At 41.1% G+C, this 20,718-nt stretch overlaps 1 protein-coding gene across 7 annotated transcripts in view; it reads right to left on the bottom strand.

Annotated features, from left to right (window-relative positions):
• Nucleotides 1-20,718, bottom strand: part of Scmh1 (Scm polycomb group protein homolog 1) — a 128,829-nt gene that overhangs the window by 3,213 nt on the left and 104,898 nt on the right. For 6 of the 7 annotated variants that reach the window (XM_075944740.1, XM_075944741.1, XM_075944746.1 and 3 more), the window contains 5 exons: nucleotides 17,612-17,738; nucleotides 9,003-9,203; nucleotides 7,196-7,387; nucleotides 2,964-3,158; nucleotides 361-426 (listed from right to left, as the gene is read on the bottom strand). In XM_075944740.1, the coding sequence (XP_075800855.1) occupies nucleotides 361-426; nucleotides 2,964-3,158; nucleotides 7,196-7,387; nucleotides 9,003-9,203; nucleotides 17,612-17,738 (781 nt within the window). Of the gene's footprint in view, nucleotides 1-353; nucleotides 427-2,963; nucleotides 3,159-7,195; nucleotides 7,388-9,002; nucleotides 9,204-17,611; nucleotides 17,739-20,718 lie in introns of all 7 variants that reach the window. The other variant, XM_075944745.1, reaches the window with a different exon arrangement.

The raw sequence follows: 20,718 nt of genomic DNA, 5'->3' as shown, positions 1-20,718 counted from the left end.
TTAAAATATATATTTATTTATTTATTTATTTATTTATTTATTTATTTATTTATTTATTTATTTATTTATTATGTATACAATATTCTGTCTGCGTGTATGCCTGCAGGCCAGAAGAGGGCACCAGGTCTCATTACAGATGGTTGTGATCCACCATGTGGTTGCTGGGAATTGAACTTAGGACCTTTGGAAGAGCAGGCAATGCTCTTAACCGCTGAGCCATCTCTCCAGCCCTGGCAGAGATTCATGATGTGCTTGAAGCTGAGAGCCCACAGCTAGTAGGAGAGGCAGCCCATTACTATGATCCCTGCCAGACAGGACATTGCCTTGGTGGAGATGGAAATACAGTAACTCACCACATACCTGGGGAATGACTTCGTTTCCAAAATGATTCCATGTCCCTCCGTTCATTTGTTCCTTTCAGCACTCCTGCGGAAAGACCAGGCTGAGATGAGAAATTCTATTCTTCATGAGGAACACTCTGCAGATGGGAGACCTGAGCTGAGACAACTTACTCAAGCCTCAGGGTGAGGAAGCTGAGGGAGCCGCATCTCAGCTCCACCTCTACTTGACAGTTTTCTACTTCATTTAGCCTCTCTCCAGGGCTGGGGTAGAACACAGGCTTCTTCCTCTGTCTCAGTCCTTATGAAAGCTCTCTTCAAAGTCACCTCTCACTTCTTGTATTGGAATCTTTATTTTTCTACACTTCACATACCCTGGGCTGGGGAAAGCCAGGCTAGGGTTTGAGGATAGTATCCTCCTGGCTTCCTGTTGGTGTTTCTAGACCATCCTTCTCTGAAACTTAGAGGCTAACCCTATATGCAACCACCTGCTCTTTCTGGCCACGATTATCAATAAATCTCTGTGTTGCGTTCCCTTATTAAATGAAGACTTCTGGTGCTTGGCTCACCCCTTTCTGTCCCACCCCAGTTCCCACTGCTCTCTGGGGTCAACCCACTGACCTGTCTACAACAGTCAGTCAGCCCACTGACCTGTCTACAACAGTCAGTCAGCCCACTGACCTGTCTACAACAGTCAGTCAGCCCACTGACCTGTCTCCAACAGTCAGTCAGTCCACTGACCTGTCTACAACAGTCAGTCAGCCCACTGACCTGTCTCCAACAGTCAGTGCTCTCACCGCTCTTCTATGTCAGACACCACTGCTGAGGCCACTGGCTGGTGCTTATCAGCACTTGGAACAAATGCTTCAGAATTTTAAGTACACTCTTCTCTGACACCAACTGCTCGCCTTTCCAGCTTGCTTGAGAGGTACCCCCAGAGCTACTACGTTACAATGCTTAGCTGTCAGTGAGCTTCACTGCTCTCCCTCCAGCCCTACTGATTCTTTTATGTGAAGTTCTACTCTCCTGTACTATTTTCTCTCCTGGCTCTTGTCTTTCTAGCTCACCAGAAAGTTCTGAGTCCCAAACTGTCTTGTCTCACCTCATATAGAAGACGCTAAGAAACAAAAGAAAACCACAGCTCTTGCAAACTAGTTTCTGCCCACTGCTGGCCCCTGAGGTTTCTTGTAAACCTTCTTTTCTTGACCCACCATATCTCATCTTCTGGAGGACTGGTCTAGTCTTTCAGATTCATAAGGTCTTCCCTACGCAGTCTTTCCTCTGTTCACGGACGGCTGCCAGAGAAGGTGTATCTACTAATCCGTCTGCCTGTGCTCTGGACTCTTACTACTTCCCACCATTCCTTTCTCCTTTGCTATCATGCTAACGTCTCAGAAGTTTAAGCTGTCTGTTGACAAACATGCCCAAGTGCTCCATTCTGTACGAATTTCTTCAGAATCACAGCTCTCTCTGTTCTTTATTTTAAGTAAATTCTCCCTCAATATTTCATTAACCCATGGCAATCTGCCTTCCCAATGTCTCTAGATAAGATTATCAAATTCTACCTACCAATTATTGAATCTTGCAGATATTCCTCAGGCCTGATACTACTTGAATACTCTTGGATTGTCCAGTCACCATCCAATTAACTTTCCTTCCTCCTCATACTGAGTGCATTTCCTCCTGTGTCAACTTCTGTCCCTGTTTCTACCTTTCGAACTTTGCCTATTAAGACTTCACCTTTGGTAAGCTGCTCTTTTCATCCTTTATTTCTGGGAATTCGTCCACTGTAAAGTTTCAATACACGGATTACTATTAAACACTTAACTTCAGCTCTGTACTTTTCCTAAGATTACTCACGGTACCCCCTTTCTTCCATTTCTAGGTCTTTCTTAGTGAACGGCACCCCATTTAGCCTCCTGCATCTAGGTAGCTAAACCTGGGAGACAGTTTCCACTTCGTCCGTCCTCACATTTACCTAATGAGTAGTTGCACATATACCACTGCCTGATTTTCAGGCCTTTCTCATGGCTGTCTCTGGTCCATCCTTTTAACTTCCTAACTGGTCTGTTAATCCAGCATTCAGTGATATTCAAACAGAGTTCTGTTTGTACCTTGCTTCTGATTAGATGCCACTGGTAATTTAACTCTGCCAAAATGATCAACTCCAAATTCCTTAGTTTGAAAGTTTTCAATAATATAAGCCCTGACAATTTCATACTATCAATTGTGTATCTTTATTGATTTACAAGTATCTTTTAAAAGTTTGTCTTCTGTATAAGACATTTTGAAAGGTAATTTGTATTCTTCTCATACAAAATACAAATGGTATCCAAATAAATGACTAAGGGCTGGAAGAATAAATCCTTGCCTGTCCGTTTTAGTTCTAGGTATCTGGTTCCCAAGTTATGTTTTTTTGTTTCTTTGTTTTGTTGTTTCAAACCGAGCCCAGAACACCAGTTACATGCCAGATGGTTGGGGAAGGCACAATACTGAGCATAGCTCCAGTCCCAATACCATGCAGTAAGTAGGGCAGCAATGCTCGTTTCGTTTTGAACTCTCTGAGCCCAGGAGCAAGGGAAAGGGAAAGGAGTCATGAGAACCACAGAACCCTGATCAGCTTACCCCTGGAGCAGAGCCTACGCACAGCTGAGGCAGTGCTCAATGGGAGGCCACAAGAGGGAGCCAAGGGCCGATAACCAGGAGTTCGAATGTTCTGGGAGGTGCCGACAAGGCTGGCAGGCTTCAAGGCAGTGTCCATCAAGTCTGAGTGTGTCTCCAAGGACCGGGCCAGGCTATTCCCCAGGGCAAAGGATTCACCTGGAAAATAATAAAACCAGGATTAAAGTGAGGACTAGCAGAGTGCTGCTGGCTACAGGTACTTGCCTGAGTGAAAAAAAAGGCAGCAAGACATAAAGTCCTCTGCTTTGATAAAGACCCCAATGAATGGTTATACTCTTGGGGGATTTTTTAAAAATAATGTTGCCCTTTTTAAAAGATTTTATTTATTTAATTATTTATTTATTAAGTATACAGAAGAGGGCACCAGATCCCATTATAGATGGTTGTGAACCACCACGTGGTTGCTGGGAATTGAACTCAGGACCTCTGGAAGAGCAACCATTGCTCTTAACTTCTGAGCCACTTCTCCGGCCTTTCTCTTGGGGGATTTTTGGTAGTCATTTTATTGAGAGGTCTCATGGATAAAATGTCCTCTTTTTTTTTTTAAAGTTAAAATCTGTCTTCTTACAAATTGGTCCCCATGCTCTACTCTCTGTACTCCAAAAGAACAATTCTGAGTCCTTCCTGTCTTCCCAGACTTCCCTGGGAGTATTTGCTATGGTGATTTTTCTCCATACTCCTTTCCCATCCTCTCCCTTTCTGGCTACCTTTCACTGGAAATGCTTATAGGGAATGCTGTGCACTAAGATGCTGTGAGCCCAGGACAAGGGTCTCATCTCTGCCCACTGACTCTTGGAGAGCAGCAGCACACACTCACTCTCCAGCATCACCACAGAAAGGGTAATTTACATTAACCCGATACGACTAGAGATTTTCCATCTCTTTCTTAATTGATGAGAAAGTTGATGCCCAGGACAAAGCACAATGGAGATGGATAAATGATCCTGCCAGAAACAGAACTCAAGTCTGTGAGTCCTCAAACAATGGCACTATTTCCCCTAGAAGGTAACAGTCAAGAAATTTCAAAATGGCAGACCTAGAAGTTACTCTATGCAGATTTCACCTATAGCTAGTGTTAATATCCACAGCAAGTAGCTGAAAAAAATTTCCTGCCTCATATTACCACCTCTTCAGGGAGTCCCCAGGAGCTCTTTAATGTAGCCCCCACTAGTCTGGCACTTGACTTAGAGCAGCACATGCAGTCCTGTAGAAGAGGCAATACCCTACGCTGCCTCCTCCAGGAATCCTCTCATCCACTCTCTTTCACAAGTGGCTGGGCTGGAGCATCTCTACTCCATGCTCTTAACCATGTCTCTTCCCTCTTAGCTTTCAGGGTGCAGAGGTTCAGTCTGTCTTATCTCAGTCTTCTAAAATCCAGGATAGACTGTAGTAAACAGTGATAATTTAATGACCTTTTTGGTGACCTAAAGCCAAAATGCCTGGATTGGGTCCTTCAAAATGCCAATGCAGTCAGAGAAGACAGAAAGAGTAGAGAATGGCTCTAGATAAAGGAAGCGTAGAGTCAGGACAATGAAATGCACCAAACAATCTTTTATTTGATCCTAAATAAGAGAAAATAAAGCAAAAAACAGCTATAAAAGACAATTTTGAGACAACTTGGGAAATTCTGATCTGGATGGAATAGTAGCTCAGGAGTGTTTTATTTACATTAAATTTATTGAACACAAAAATATTATCCTTTCTGTTTCCCTTCTACCCTTATTCTCATCCATTCTCCTTCCTTCCCTTCTTTCCCCTTCTTCTTTCTCTTTCTGATATAGGGTTTCACTGTGTAGCTCGGCTACCCTTTAATTTGTGAACCTCTTGCCTCAAATTCCTATGGGCTGGAATTACAGGTAAGTGCCTATATATTTTGTGCTCTTTAAAAGTATATATGTCACTCATGTGTGGTGTGTATACATACATACACAAATTATTTTACCTAGCAGTTAACTGTTGTGTGCAAAATAAACAAAAGCCATACACACACACACACACACACACACACACACACATTAAGTATATAGATACAAATATATCTGCAGAGAGACAAAGCTAAAAGCGACTCTTGGTGAAGGACTCATTTTACTTTTGTTGCTGCAATTTTACTGTAGGTTTGAAAGTTTCTAAAATAAAGCAGTGAAAATAGAAATTGTTTCAATTTAGGTAAAGAAGCTTTAAGGGATATGTACTTTTGATGGCTATCTGTTACATTGGAAGTACATGGTCAGCTAGGCAAAGTCCATAGAGGGAGGGAAGTGTGGTGGCAAGGTAGGAAGTGGGGGAAAGGGCTCCAGTAAGCAACTCCGTCAATATAGGTGGGACCCATGGATGACACATCAGTAGAAGTGTGTGACTATGCAGATGGGCAGGAATGGCAAAAAACAGGTTCAAAGAAAAGCAAAAGAGAGCTGATACTGATGGAGTTTTCTGCAGAGGGTAGATGTGTAATCAGGAAAATACAGGTGCTGATGAGATATCAGAGGTAAGACAGCAGGCAGGCAGGGAAGACAAGCTACAGAGCAAAGAGGAGTCAGAAGCCCAGACAAGGCCCTGGCTTGTCCGGGCACAGTTAAAATATTGCTTCTGAGAATCCAACGGAAGACAGGATGAGGTGGTGTGCTGAGAATTTCATGAGCAACTGAGCTAGGTGGGCAGAGGCAGTGTAGTCTGTGTGGAAACAGGGTAGAGAAAGGACACAGAGTCAACAGCTGAACGGGACACCCCTGTTCTTTGTCTTTTCTTATAGCTGGTGAGGCAGGAGCATATCTGGTACTGAATTAGAGAGATACAAACCAGAAGAGAAGTCCCAGGAAAGGCTGTACCATGACTGGAAGCCCATTGTGGGCTTGTTCTCAGTAGCCTCTCAATACTGCTGCCAAAGTACTTTCCTTAGTTCCTGAAGGACAGCGTTTTGTTTAAAAATTCTGAGTTTCTGTTTCTTTGAGCAGCTGCCCCACTGGATATGAACCTTCTCTTTCAGACTTCTAGCAAGGCCTTTCAATAGGAAGCAGAGCCCAGGGCTCCTGAATGACAGTGACTGACAACATTTAACACTTTGTCTTTGTCTGTACCAAACCCATCCTATCCAGTACAACATTTTAACTCAAGGCTGTTTTATGGGTTCTGATGCTGAACAAAGCCATCTACAGCAGGTAGTTTAAGAAGTTTCCTGTGAAGGAAAGAACCAGCGGAGGAGCATGGTACAGCCCCAGGACCACATGTTGGTTGCTTGCCACTGCATATGAGGAATTTAGGTATCTTTTTGCCCCTAAACACACCAGCAGTTCTCATGTGGTCACTTCCCTGAGCACATTCTCCAGAAGCGATACTTTAGTCACAAGTCATGAAAAGATCAAGGAAGGGAGTGTGAGGCTTATGTAGAAGATCCCAGAGCACCTCTCAGACTCAGACTCACCCCCACAGCAAACAGAATAGCCAGTACCTCCTCTCCACCCAGGACACCATCTACAGGTCTCTTTTAAAGGGAAATTCTTTCCTCTTAACAGCAACCTACCTCTCTATGTTTGTGACCAAGCTTGTCCCCCTCCCTCGATTTTGCGTCCTGTACTCCAGATCAGAGATGCCGAGTTCCACTCACTCTTCAAGCTCTCTTGGAAGTGCTTAGTCACCGACCCAGCCACGTGGCATCCGCTTTCTCATTGCGGGTCTGGTATGGTTAACTAAAAAGTTATTTTCCAGCCTAGTTGGAAATAGCAGGAACTTGAACTGACTTGTTAGACTGGCAATGCTAGAAGAGTTAGGGCCATGTGCCAAAGAAAAGAATAGATGGCCAATCAACATGGAGCAACTTTCTCAACCTCTAGCCTAAGACTAAACCTTGTTGCTGGTAAAGGAGAGCTATATGAGGCCTTTGATGCCAGATTCACCCTGGGAGATGTGCTGGGACTTCATGGGCTCCACACTACAGATGGAAATCATAGGGCAACTTCTAGAGATAGGGGTCCAGAGGAAAGAGAAATTCCAGAGTGACAGCAAAATCCTGAAGAGCTAAGATGACTGAAGACTAAAAGCCTTAGATGTGACCCAGATGTGGCAAGGGATCTCTGGACAGTGGGTGCTAGACTCACAGACCTGAGGGCTGCCCCTGAGCCCTTGCAGATGCTACTGATTGCCCAGCCCCCTTGCAGCCCAGGCCCCATCCCAGCTCCTACCTGGTAGGTACCTGTCGTGGCTGTGGCTGTACTCTGTGGCAGTGAGTGGTAAGTGAGTCTTTGTAAAGGGCTGGTTGCCAAACAGATTGTCACTCCGAAGGTTGTGGCAGAGCTTCTCCAGGAAGCGGAGGACATAGGTGATGCTGTTGACTGCTGGGAGGTTGAGGGTGTGCTGTTCCCGGTCAAACATGGCTGTGGAGTTAAGTAAACAAAGCAAGTTAGTTGTGCAGTGCAGTGCTTGCCAGAGAAGCCCAGCTCACTGCTTGTCTTGGGATTGGCTGGTTACACAGAGGCAGTGCCCAGGCTGCTTGCCAGTCTGTCTTCTTCCTGCCGCTCTCCCTTGCTCAAGGGCTTTGATTTTTGCTTCTAGCTCCAAAGGGTGTACAATCATGGGAGTGGCCAGGCCAAGTCTGTTGCACCCTCAGGGCTCTGGAATGATTTCACTCAACTGTGAAAACAACTGTGAACATAATGCTATCTGCTTCATCACCTGGCTGAGCTTCCTTCAGGAAATGTGTTCGCCCAGGGTGCTATTTTCACTAGAAAACTGCCCAAGAACAAGTAAGTTGTACAGAAGGGAATACTGCCATTGGTAGTAAGGGCTTAGGTAAACAATTTCCAACTTATATAAGGACACCAGGTTTGGGTAACACTTAGAAATGTTTCATGCTTTTTTTTTTTTAGTTTATGTCCTATCTAGTTCTATCAAAATATTGGCATAATTTTTTAAAAGCAAAAAAGGTTCATGCAATTGTCTTTGGTGGAAGTGAGGAAACAGAGGTCTGGGGAGAAGATTCACTCTAGGAAAGTTCTGAAAAGGAAGAACTCTAGGTAGGTAAGGAGCTCAGACCCTGCACAGTGCTGCAAGGGAGAGGCCAGGGAGTAGTCTGGGCCTCAGAAGGACAGGCTTAATGTATCCCTAGATCCCATTCTCCATGCAGCCAGTTATTGCCTAGATTTGACTCGGTAACAAATAGTTCTCTGTTGACGCCCTTCCACAGACTATTTAAATTTTCTTTTCTACCAGTGCGAATCTGAGCCTATCATCTTCTGTTTTCCTTTTCCTGGCCAGTGTGTGGCAGAAACCTCTGACATATAGTAAAAGGTCAACAGGTATTTGCTAAAAGAACAGTTTGGCTATTTATGCTCCTTGCCAGCTGTTTTCTGAAGCTAGTTACAACAGCTTGCTAAGGAGGAAAGGCAGGAGGCATTAGAGTCAAGACTGGAAGGCTGCAGGTCAAGCCTCTGTAGGCTTGGTGGGTAAAAATAAGATTTCGAACTTAAGAAAATTGAAACAGAAACGGGCACAGCAAGAAAGTATTTTCAGTTACAACTTTTTTTACAACAAAAAGTACTGCACTATTTAACTCATTTTCCCTCTGGCCTGGGATTCATTTCCCTTGTATGGGTCCTATAAACCCAGAAGCTAAGGAGGCAGAGGAATGAGAGGAGGTCAGAGGTCTTCTGAAACCACTTGGGGAAATTCTCTTGTGGCAACAACACAGCCCATATGTAAAGCCTTCCTCTAGAATGGCTTTAAGCCATATACTCATATATTCTGTAGGGACAGCAGAGGACTCTGTTCAAAGGCTGTGTTAGGCAGTTGGCTATTCTTGGCAGAGATGTATGGCATACACCATCTATGGCACATAGTTCAGAAAGTCTGGAGCAGGAAGTGAGGACTCTTGAGGAAAGGGGTACTTCTGCATTCTCCAGAGTGGATAAATGAACTTGGAACTAGGATGTCTCATCAGAATGAAGGCCTGCCTCTCTGGCTAGGAGGCCAAGCCAACCTGAAAGTGTTTACCTGAGATGACCTCACCGCCGTGGCCCTGTTTGAGGAAGCTGAAGACGGTTTTCTGATGATAAGCACAGTCAATGCAAGCCTGGACAGCCTGCTGTAACACCACGGAGGCACGGGCTGGCCCGAAATGATCAGGAAGTCGTTGGATCTTCTTCTTATCCAAGTGGGGGCCTGTGCTGCCACTCTTGTTCAAGTAGATACAAACTACAGGAAACAAAGAACCCAGGAGCCTTACAGTGTGCCTGGCAGAGAGAAGTCAGAGTGCGGCTCTCTTCTATCTGCTCAACTCTAGACTTGGCTCTCCTGAGTTTTCCCCACAACTACACTGCAAAATACTGAGTGATAAAGGGAGGTTTGGAAAACTGCCACTAGTCTAAGCTGCATGATCAAGGTCTCTGGAGACACAGCCGATTAGGAGAAAAACCCAGAACAGAAACCAAAGCACAGAACTTGTGTTTTGTTTTCTGGGCCCTGAAAAGAAAATATAAACTCTGCTCTTTCCCAGAACTTTCTAAGGTGAATCAGACAACAAGCGAAGAGACAGCCAATAGCATTGTGGAAATTAGCAGATTGGTGAGGTAGCCACTGACTTAGCAGACTCTAAGAAGCTTTGTGTCCCAAAGCAGGAAGGAGACTGACTTAAAGACAGCTGATTGGCAGAATAAAGATGCTATGGAATGGCTATAAGGGTCAGGCTATGAAAAGAAGGATCAATCTAGGTCTTCTAAGAAATAGGGACCTGGGGAATATAGAGATGTCCAGTGGATAAAGTACTTGCTGTACAAGTTTGAGGATTAGATTTAGGACCACAAGAACCCATGTAAATGCTAGGTAGGCATGGTGGACCACCTATAACCCAAACAGTTGCAAGGCAGAGAAAGGAGATTGCTGGAGATAGCTAGCTACACAGACTATCCCATATTGGTGACCTTTGGTTGGTTTCAACTGAGAGACCCCGCATCAGTGAATACGGTAGAAAGAGATCAAAGAGGACTATTGGCCTCTCCACGCACGTGTGCACATGTGTGCACACACATACACACACACAAATATACATGAAAAATAAACAGGACATAGTGGCAAACATTTATAATTCCAGCACTCAGGATGTTAGGCACGATTCTGAGTTCAAATTTAAGAAAAACAAACAACAATAACAAAAAAACAAAAAGTAAAAAAAAAGAACCTGGGTGGTGGTTGCACATGCCTTAATCCCAACACTTGGGAGGCTGAGGCAGGTGGATCTCTGTGAACTGGAGGCCAGCCTGGTCTACAAAGTGAGTTTCAGGACAACCAGGGCTACAAAGAGAAGCCCAGTCTCAAAAAACAAACAAAAAACAAAAGTTAAAAAAAAAGTAAAAAAAGGATTTTCATGTTTGGCGGTGTTGCCCTTGTACTGAAATGGCTAAAAATGGAGGGACTCAGAGACAAGACCCTTAACACAAATGTTCATAGCAGTTAATTTACAACAATCTCAAAACCAGCTCAAGTTCCCATCAGCAGGAGAATGAACACACAAACTATGGTATGTTTGTTTAATGGAATACCACCTGGCAGAAAGAAAACCTTGACCTATAGATAGGTACAACAATATAACTGCCTTTCAAAATTTTTATTTGAGTGAAAGAAATCAGATACAAGGGGGCAAACAGACAGCATGGCTAATTTATATTAAATTCAAGATCTGCAAAATCTAATTTATGATAAAAATATTTCAATCACAGTGGAGACAGAGACAGACTACAAGGAGCCTGACGGAACTTCTGGGGTAACAGAAGTGTCCTATGTCTTGATCACAGGGGGAGGATGGAGGAATTACACAGGTGCTGACATTTATTAAAATTCAGCAAATTGACTGGGTGGTGATGGCACATGGTTTTAATACCAGCACTTGGGCAGCAAAGGCAGGCAGATTCCTATGAGTTCGAGTCTAGTCTGGTCTACAGAGCTAGTTCTAGGACAGTCAAAACTACACAAAGAAACCCTGTCTTAAAAAGAATAAAACAAAAACAAAATTCCACAAATTGTATATGAGTATACAATATATTTGCAACTAAGACTTGTATATTTCACAGATGTAAGTCTTATTTGATTATTCTAATGGTGATTTTGAAATGAATTCTACGTGGGTCATATGGTCAAACACCAAAGGCCAAACTACGCAACCTTCAGAAGACTGTTGATTTTAGACATGCATCTTATTGTTCTCTGTCACACTTGACTAACAGGCAGCAGTAGGCATGACACTGTGCCAGTTTCTGCGTCTAGGATTAAGAAATTAGCAGTTTCTATGTCTTGTTATTGGTATATTTATTTTTCGATCCCAACTATTTATTATGTGTAAGAAAACAAGTCATCTTGCAGAGAGGTTAACATGGAGAAACAGGCAGAACTAATATTCCATGTGGGAAAGTAGATCTCCAAACCTAGTCAGCTCCTCTTCCCACCTGGCACTATATGCAATACATGAGCTGTCTTCACACAGTAAGTTCTTAGTGTTTCAAACTAGAAAGTTTTGTAGTTGTTTGTCATATAGCAAAGGCTTATCAGAACAGATTCTGATACAAGGTGCTTTAGAAACAAATGCCAAACACACGTCACAAGCTTTGGAACCAGATGGCAGAAAGCACCACAAGCAAAGTACCAGTGGGAACTCAAGTCTTGGGGTAGTTATTATTTTTTCTTTAGTGCTGGGGATCAAATCCAGGGCTTCATACAAGCTAAGCAAGTGCTCTACCACTGAGCTACATTCCTAGCCCCTTTAAGAGTTTTAATGGAAGCCTAAAGTTTCCCAGAAGGCTACCCATCCAGGGTTTAGAAAAGTGGAGACAACAGTAACTGGAGAGTGAAGGATGGGGCCCAAGTACTAGGAAGGAACTGAAAGTCTGATATGACTGTTGCCCATAACAGCATAAAACAGGAAATGTACTTAATGAGCTCAATTGAAAGAAGTAAGATTTTAAAAGTCATCAAAATGCTACCTGCCTTCTTGCTGCTTATGAAAAAATGTAAGACGTGCGATAAAATCCTTTATTAAGAGGTAAGAAAGAAGGTGGGGTACGGTGGCATATATCTTTAGTCCCAGCATTCATAACAGAGGCAGGTGAATCTGAGTCTGGTGCCAGTCTGGTCTACATCATGAGTATCAGTGAGACTTTGTCTTCTCAAAAACAAACAAACAAACAAACAATCAGAAAAGGTCTAAGAATATGCTTCATAGACTTCTTTCAGACCAAAGATTTTCTAAGGAATTTGCTAAGGGAAATCCTTGAGGACTATTTTCTTTATACAACAAGATTAATTTTTTTCTCTTTAAAAGTATTTTAATTAAAATACAATTACATAATTAACCCCCTCCCAAAGTTTTCTCTCATGTCCCCTTCCTTCCATTCCCTCTCGAATTCATAGCCTTTTTAAAAAAATATTTATTTATTTATTTATTTATTTATTTATTTATTTATTTATTTATTATGTATACAATATTCTGTCTGTATGCCTGAAGGCCAGATGAGGGTGCCAGATGTCTTTACAGATGGTTGTGAGCCGTCATGTGGTTGCTGGGAATTGAACTCAGGACCTTTGGAAGAGCAGGCAATGCTCTTAGCCACTGAGCCATCTCTCCAGCCCCATAGCCTTTTTCTTTAATTATTAAGATTCTCCAGGGTACTTTTAGTTGTATCTGCAGAGGAAGTAAACCCTGATGTTACTCAGAGAAATCCTCACACTGCTAAGAAAGTCTAAGCTATCATTTTGTTATAATGATCGCCAACATGAACTTTAGAAGGTTCAGAGACATACAAAATGGAGAACATTTGCTCCTCCAGCCCCACTTCTTTTTATTCTTCTCTCATATATTACAACCCAACCACAGTTTCCCCTCCCTCCTCTCGTCTCATCCCCACCCCCACCGCCCCAGATCCACTCCACCTCTGTTTCCCTTCAGAAAAGGGCAAGCCTTCCAGGGATATCAACCAAACATGGCATATCAAATTGCAATAAGACAAGGTGTCTAACTATAGTCCCAGAGGATCTAACACACTCTTCTGGCCTGTATAGGTACCATACACACATGTAATACACAGACACATACTTGCAGGTAAATATTCATATACATAACCTGCCTCCACTGAGAGGTGAGCTCTGATTAGGGATTCCTTATTACTGAATTTAGGATTTGTGGCTGACTGATCAATAGAATATGGTTGAAATGATGCCATCTATGCTAAGTTTGGGGCTTGGGCATTAGTCTCTTTCTAACTATATTCTATTGATAGTGTGTATTGTGGCTAGGACAAGTTGGAGTTCTCTGGGAAGAGGTATCTCAATTGAGAAAATGCCTCGACACAACTGGCCTACAGGCAAGTCTGTAGGGCATTTTCTTGACTGATGATTGGTGTGGTAGGGCCCAACCCATTGTGAGCAGTGCTAACCCTGGGTAGGGTAGGTACTGGATGGTATAAGAAAGCAGGCTCAGTAAGCCCTGAGGAGCAGGCCACTAAGCAGCAGTCCTATATGGCTTCTGCTTCAGTTCCTACCTCCAGGTTGTTGATCTAACTTCCTTTGAGGGTGGACAGTGATGTGAAAGTGTAAACCAAACAAACCCTTTCCTCACCAAGTTTCTTTTCACCAAGCTGTTTTTTTGTTTTGTTTGTTTATTTTTGAGACAAGGTTTCTAAGTACAGCCCAGGCTGTCCTGAAATGTACTTGGTAGACCAGGCTGACCTTGAACTCAGAGATCTGCTCGCCTCCCAGAGTGCTGAGATTAAAGGTGTGTGCCCACTACTACTGGGCTTAGTCAGGCCATTTTATCACAGTAATGGGAAACTTTAAGTTAGGATGATCACAGTATCAGTCAACTCTCTAGACAGAAAGAGTACAAGGCCAACTTGGACAATACTCAAAAGATTGTCTCAAAACAAAGCACCAAAAAATCAAAACAAACTAAACAAAAACCCATCAACGAAACTAAAATAATAAATATTAAAAGAAGTCAGGTGGGGCTGGAGAGGTGGCTCAGCGGTTAAGAGCATTGCCTGCTCTTCCAAAGGTCCTGAGTTCAATTCCCAGCAATCACTTGGTGGCTCACAACCATCTGTAATGAGGTCTAGTGCCCTCTTCTGGCCTGCAGGCATACACACAGACAGAACATTGTATACATAATAAATAAAAAAAATTAAAAGAAGTCAGGTGAAAAAAAATCATCTTACCCATAGGATAATAGAAATTATGCAAGCAGAAAAAATATAAGGAAATATATAAATTATTTTGAGAGACGCCTCTACCAACCTAGACTTCTGAACCCCATGAAATTCTCCTTTAAATGTGAAGGAGAAATAAAGATAAAGAAAAATCAAAATAGTATCTCTCAAGAAATTTTAAGTCCTTTAGTAAGAGATGAAACATCAGAAACCTAGATTATAAAATAATGAAGGGCTAAGGAGTGTAACTCAGTGATCGAATACTTGCTTACTACAAGACCCTAGGTTTGATGACCAAAACTATTGAATAAATAAATAAATAAATGAAGAAAAGAGAGGAAAATAGGAGAAAGACTAATGAAGAAAATGTAAACATTTTTATTCTTAATTTACTAAAATTTATTCTCAATAATAATTATCAATAATATATTTGATTACCTATGCTATTATGTGAATATATATATATATTTAAACATAAGTGAAATGATTAGTACTAATGTCTTAGTAACTGTTCTATTACTGTGAAGAGAAACCATGATCAACACAACTCTTTTTTTGTAAGTGTTTTGTCTCTACAGAGCCCTAGCTGTCCTGGAATTCACAACTAGAGCCAGCTGGCCTTGAACTCATAGAAATTGCCTGTTTCTGCGGCCAGAGTGTTGAGATTAAAGGTGTGTGTCACCACGCCTGGCTACAAAGGTAACTCTGATAAAGTATTTAACTGTGGGCTTCCTTACAATTTCAGAGATTTAATCTACTTTTATCATGGTGGCTCAAATAGTGCTGGAGCCATAGCTGAGAGCTACATCATGATTCACAGGGGATGGGAGGGAAGTGCACACACACACACACAGCCTTAGTTCAGACAACCTGAGTTTAATACCTAGGACCCAAACGGTGGAAAGAGGAAATAGACTTCCTTTCTGCAGAATTGTCCTCTGATCTTCACACATGCACTGTGGCATATGTCAACCCCAAGTATATAAATGAAAAACAAAACAGAACAACCAAAAACCCAAAACCCAGAAAACCAGATAGAACTACAAGGAATCAATTATTGTAGATGGAGACTTCAGCAACCTTCTATCAGAAATGAATAGATACAGCAGGAAAATAAAAATAAAATTAGCAAGAATATAAATGAAATCAATAGTACCATAAATCAACTGGCTATAATTGATATCAAATAACTATTTTATCCAATAACAGTAGCTCAAGCCCACAAAGACCAGTGAGAAAGGCAAACCACATCCTGGGCTACAGAACACTTGAACAAATTTAAAACAGAAACTAAACAGTGTACTCTTTCATGTCACAGTAGAGTTAAGATAAGAAATACCCAAATATGTGGTCGTTAAAACAACATATCCCTAAAAAACACATAAGACAAGTAAATAGTATGAGAAATTAAAAATATTTTATCTTAATCAATATGCAAAAAAAATCTTACTGAAACCTGTGAGAAGCAAAGTACACAATGAAAAGATTTAGAAAAGAAAAATCATAGTCAGTAATACAAATTTACACCCAAAGAAACTAAAAAAAAAAGAGGAATTAAACCCAGACTAAGCAGAAGAGAATAAAAATTAGAGAAACTAATGAAATTTAAAGAAAAAAATTAGAAAAAAAACCCCAAAAACCAAAAGTTGGTTTTGTGAAAAGATAAAGGGCACAACACCAGTAACTTCTATCAGAAGCGGTAAATAAGACATTGCTACATGTCATATATTAGTAAAAGGATAATGATATTATGAATCTCCCTGTTCCCTGGCTTTGGTGTGGATCCAGGGAAAACCTAGTTCTCCATAGCCATTCTCATTCTTTCCATATCTAGTCTATCCCCATCCCTGCTGATGTAGAGAACCACTCTCTACAAGGGACACATAGTTGTCACACTTGGTTGGAATCCAAAACTGCTCTTTACCAGGGACCCCATAGATGCTATACTTGACTAGAACCCAGAATGGGGAAACAGCAATGAAAGAACAAAACACACTTGTAGTTGTTTGAAAGAAAATAGCCCCCAAAGGGAGTGGTAATATTAGGAGTTATGGTTTTATTGGAGTGGATGTGGCCTTGTTGGAGGAAGTGTGTAACTGTGGGGGTGGGCTTTGAGGTCTTATACCCAGTGTTTGGTTCACTTCCTGTTGCCTGCACAAGATATAAAACTCTTACCAGTCTCTCCAGCACCATGTCTGCCCTAATGCCACCATGTCCCAACCTGATGATAATGGACTGAACCTCTGAACTGTATGCCACCCAATTAAATGTTTTCCTTATAAGAGTTGTCATGATTATAATGTCTCTTCACAGCAACAGAAACCCTAACTAAGACAACACCCACCCATCAAAGGTAAGGCTAGATATTTATACCCAGAAGCATCTCAAATGTCATAACACTAGCTGCCTATATCCCAGTGGAAACACAAACATGAACAACCAAGACAATACTTCTCCAGCAGAAGCCATCAGACCTATTGTAGTAGGCTCTGAGGACCTTGAAGTGGACATTACTAAATGCCTTGATGAAAACCATGAAAACAGAAAGAGTTCAATTAAATAATGAAAACAACTTAAGATCTGAAAGTACAATTTAGGAAATAAATAGAATTGCTAAAAAAAAAGTCAAGCTGAAATAAAATTCAAAATGAAAAATTTAGGAAGTTAAACAAAAAAAACCCTCAGCAATGAAGGTTGAAGATGAAGACATAGAAGAGAGAATTTCAGGTCTTGAAGACAAAGGGAAAGAAATGGATATGTATATTCACTAAAGGTTACAGGTATTTTGCAGCTACCTTGATAGGTATTTTATAAAATGGGGACACATATGACTTTTGCATGTGCCAACCAGTGTATAGTGTGTGTGTGCGCTCGCACGCGCGCGCATACACACACACCCCAGATTGATTACCCATTCTCATCAGCTACCAGATTTTACTTTGAATCAATCATTCATTGTCTGGTACCCAAAGTAAAACTCATTTTCACTGTATCAAGGTTTGCCTCCACTAATGATTTTTTTTTTAAAACACAGAAGCTTTTCATCTATATTGAAATGGTGGCAGCCTCATGATACAAGGCTTCTGAAAGGTAAAAGGGACCATTAATAAGGAAATGACCCAACTAAGCAAGATGAGTAATTACTCTAAACGGGGCCAGCAAGCTTTGAATGTTTTCCTATTCTTTGCAACCGGCCCCAGTTTCACAGAACAATTACCCCAGTTTTTGTGTGTGTGTGTGTGTGTTTTCTTACTGCTCTGACAAAATGAAAGTTTTATATTTCAAAAGCTATAAGGAATTTTTCTAAACCTAGGTTTACACATGGACAGGGTGAGTTATTGGTAGAAGACAAGAGGAAATGTAGACACTATACCTCAGGGACAAACTGCAGCTAGTTCCATCCTCTGCTCTTACCTGTGGGGGCCTGCATGGCTGAACTGGGGATGGTGGCAGCATCTTGGGGAACAGTGCTGGTATCCGGTTCAGGGGTGCTGGTTGTTGGTGAGGTGGGTGGTGGGCTCAGCAAAGTCCGAGGTTTCCTCTGTTAAAATGGATGGGAAAAGTTTGCTACCCGTGCATGGTACTTTCTCTTTTCATTTCTCTATTCCTAGCACTCACTACACCCATGAAACAAACATATTTATTAATGGAACCACATTTTATTTGCTACTCAGTAACTGGCCCCAAAGTTGTACATATTGAAAGTACTTAATAAACATTTTCTGTTTAATGCACTTTGTTTGTCAAGACAGGGTTTCTCTGTAGTAATGCACTTTTATGCTAGATTCAGTATCATAAGAACTCTAAATCTTTTGTAAATTGGGCAGATAAAAGCAGAAAGCATGCTATGGCTTAATGTTATTTTGTTTCTTTCTCTAAATGGAATTGGACCTTCTGACTCTACCAGATGTTTTCCTCTGCCCCCCCCCCCCCCTTCAACTCATTACCTGCTATTCCTTCCCAGTCCCCAGTTAGAATTCTCTAAAACTCTGTGGTTTTATCTGGCTCACATCTTACAATCTTAAGCTTTCTCTTCAACAGGAAATGTTCTCTTTTCATGTTATAAATTTATGTCCATCTAGAAAGCTCTCTTACTTTTCCTCTTAGCTCCGTACTTTGTACTGTCCATGTGCTACCATTACCTGCTTGCACACTGATGCTCCCTATTGACCTAGGGCTCCGTGAAGGTCTGAGTGCCATTCCTCACATGGCACCTGACATATAAGTATTAATAAATGTTTATCATGAAGCATACAGTATAGAGTACCAAAAAGGGTGTAATTAAGAAGATCTGAGAGAAACCTATTATTGTTATTATTTTTTGCTGGAACTCCAATGTTTGGAATGTTTCCAAAAACAGTTTCTAAAAGCCTTTAGGTATACAAGGAAAACAACTATTACCAAGATCCAAAAATCATCTTTCACAAAGTATTTGTGTAAGGTACTCTGCCCTCTAAGGACACATAATTTAATCTAGAGAGATCTGCTGATGGCAGTGGCCATACATCAAATGGCTTCACATGAGGAAGTCATCATACAAAACCCTTATTAGAAATGGACATATGCTTACAATATCAGGTATTCCTGAAAGTAGAATTCTATGTAAGTAGGAAGTCATGATAGAAGGTAAATAAATACAAGTTCAATGAGTTGGTACTAGGATTTCAGGTTCTCTCAAAGAGCGGCCTGGTGAGCTGAGTACCAGAATGTTGTAGAAGAAAGCAGAAAGATGGAAGGTATCATTAGCATTTTAGATAGGTGTAATTACATGTATTACACAGATTCATGCATTAACTTTGATGTGGGATTCCCCTCTGTATGCGATGAATATGTTTTATTACCATTAGTTAATAAAGAAACTGCATCGGCCTATGGCAGGGCAGAATATATACAGTCTGGAAGAATACAGAGAGAGAGAGTAGGAGGAGTCAGGGAGACACCATGTAGCTGCCTAAGGAGACAGACACCAGAACTTTACTTGTAGGCCACAACCTTGTGGTGATACACTGATTAATAGAAATGGGTTAATTTAAGATAGTTCATAAGAAGTCTGAGCTAATAGGCCAAACAGTGTTGAAATAATATAGTTTCTCTGTGATTATTCAGGTCTAGTTGGCCAGGAATGAACAAGCAGTCTCCACCTACAAACTTAGTTCCACTTAACAGGGGGTAAGGGGGCTCAACACCTTACTGAAAGAAGTTATTCCAAAGTCACACAGTGACCATAAATGGGGATGAGACAAAACCTAAATGTGTCTGGTTTCTAAGACTTTCTGTTTCAAAAGAAGAGGTGTCACCACATGGAAGGTATATACTTTTATATGATTATGCAAAGAGTAAAAGGGGTCAGATGTTAGGACACAAATCATGATACCATGAGAATATTTACTTTCAAAAGAATGGCTACTATGTTTTTGACTTCCTGAAGGGTGCAGAGCAGAGAAATCATAATAACTGAGTTCTCAGTTTTCAAAGGATATCGAAAGCCCTATAATGTAATCATCTTCAAAAACAAACAAAACCACTTTGCTTCTCCATCTTTCTCACCTTTCCATTTGTCTTAGTGGCACAGGAGCTACTGTGTACCATGTAGTATACCCTTCTGTGCAAACAACTTTACTATGTTCACTATGTAATGTGTTGCTGGCCAGGTTCAAGGCCTCTGGCTTTCAGTACACCATGAACACTGGACCCTCACCAACACTCTTCTAAGAGTGTTACTTCCTTGAGTCAGTTTTCTTGTTTTTTTGGGTCTTTTTAAATTTGTTTTTTAGTTAATACTCTTATTTGTATTTATTTATCTCTATTATATTTTTGTTATTTCTTTTAAGGTTTCCCTTGAGGGGCCGTTACAAGAGTGAAGGGCAGAGGGACTGGGAAATGAGTGGGATTGGAGTGCATAATGTGATATTCTTAAAGAATCAATAATAATTATGATAAAAAACTGAAGATTATAGTAATTTTAATATTTAGCATTCTGATTCTATGGTTTTTTTCCTACTTATTCTGTTTTATTTTGAAGAGAAATTCTAGAATATATTTAAATGGCTTGTACTTTGTTAACTACCAAAATGTATGCTAAAACAAATTTAAAAGGATTTTTTTTGGTGACAGGTAACATATAAAAGATTTTTTCTGAAAAAAAAAAATCATCTTCAATATTTCTGCCTTCTTTTTCGTGAAACAGATCCCTGGCAGTGCACCTAGTCCCTGAGAAAACACTTGTAACTACGGGAGCTTACTACTATTTGAGATAGCTCCTTATATACTGAAACAAAGACTTTCTGTTTTAATTTCAATTTGCTCTCTTATTTTGCTTTTGGAGTCTCTCTGATACACACATTCCCTCTTTTGACTACCCTTGAGATATGACCACGTAATCAAAACCAAGCCTCTCTGGCCTTGCATTCTTAGGGCCTTTATTCAGCCTCTCCTCTACAGCAGAGAAAGAGAAGAGGGGTGAAGTATCGCTGTGTGATACAGTAACAGCAGCAGCAGTAGTCGTCGCCGTAGTAATAACA

The sequence above is a fragment of the Microtus pennsylvanicus genome, chromosome 13 (assembly GCF_037038515.1).
Source record: "Microtus pennsylvanicus isolate mMicPen1 chromosome 13, mMicPen1.hap1, whole genome shotgun sequence".
In the NCBI taxonomy this organism is placed as follows: domain Eukaryota; kingdom Metazoa; phylum Chordata; class Mammalia; order Rodentia; family Cricetidae; genus Microtus; species Microtus pennsylvanicus.
The sequence above is the reverse complement of the archived record's forward strand: the minus strand, read 5'-3'. Positions and strand labels throughout refer to the sequence as shown.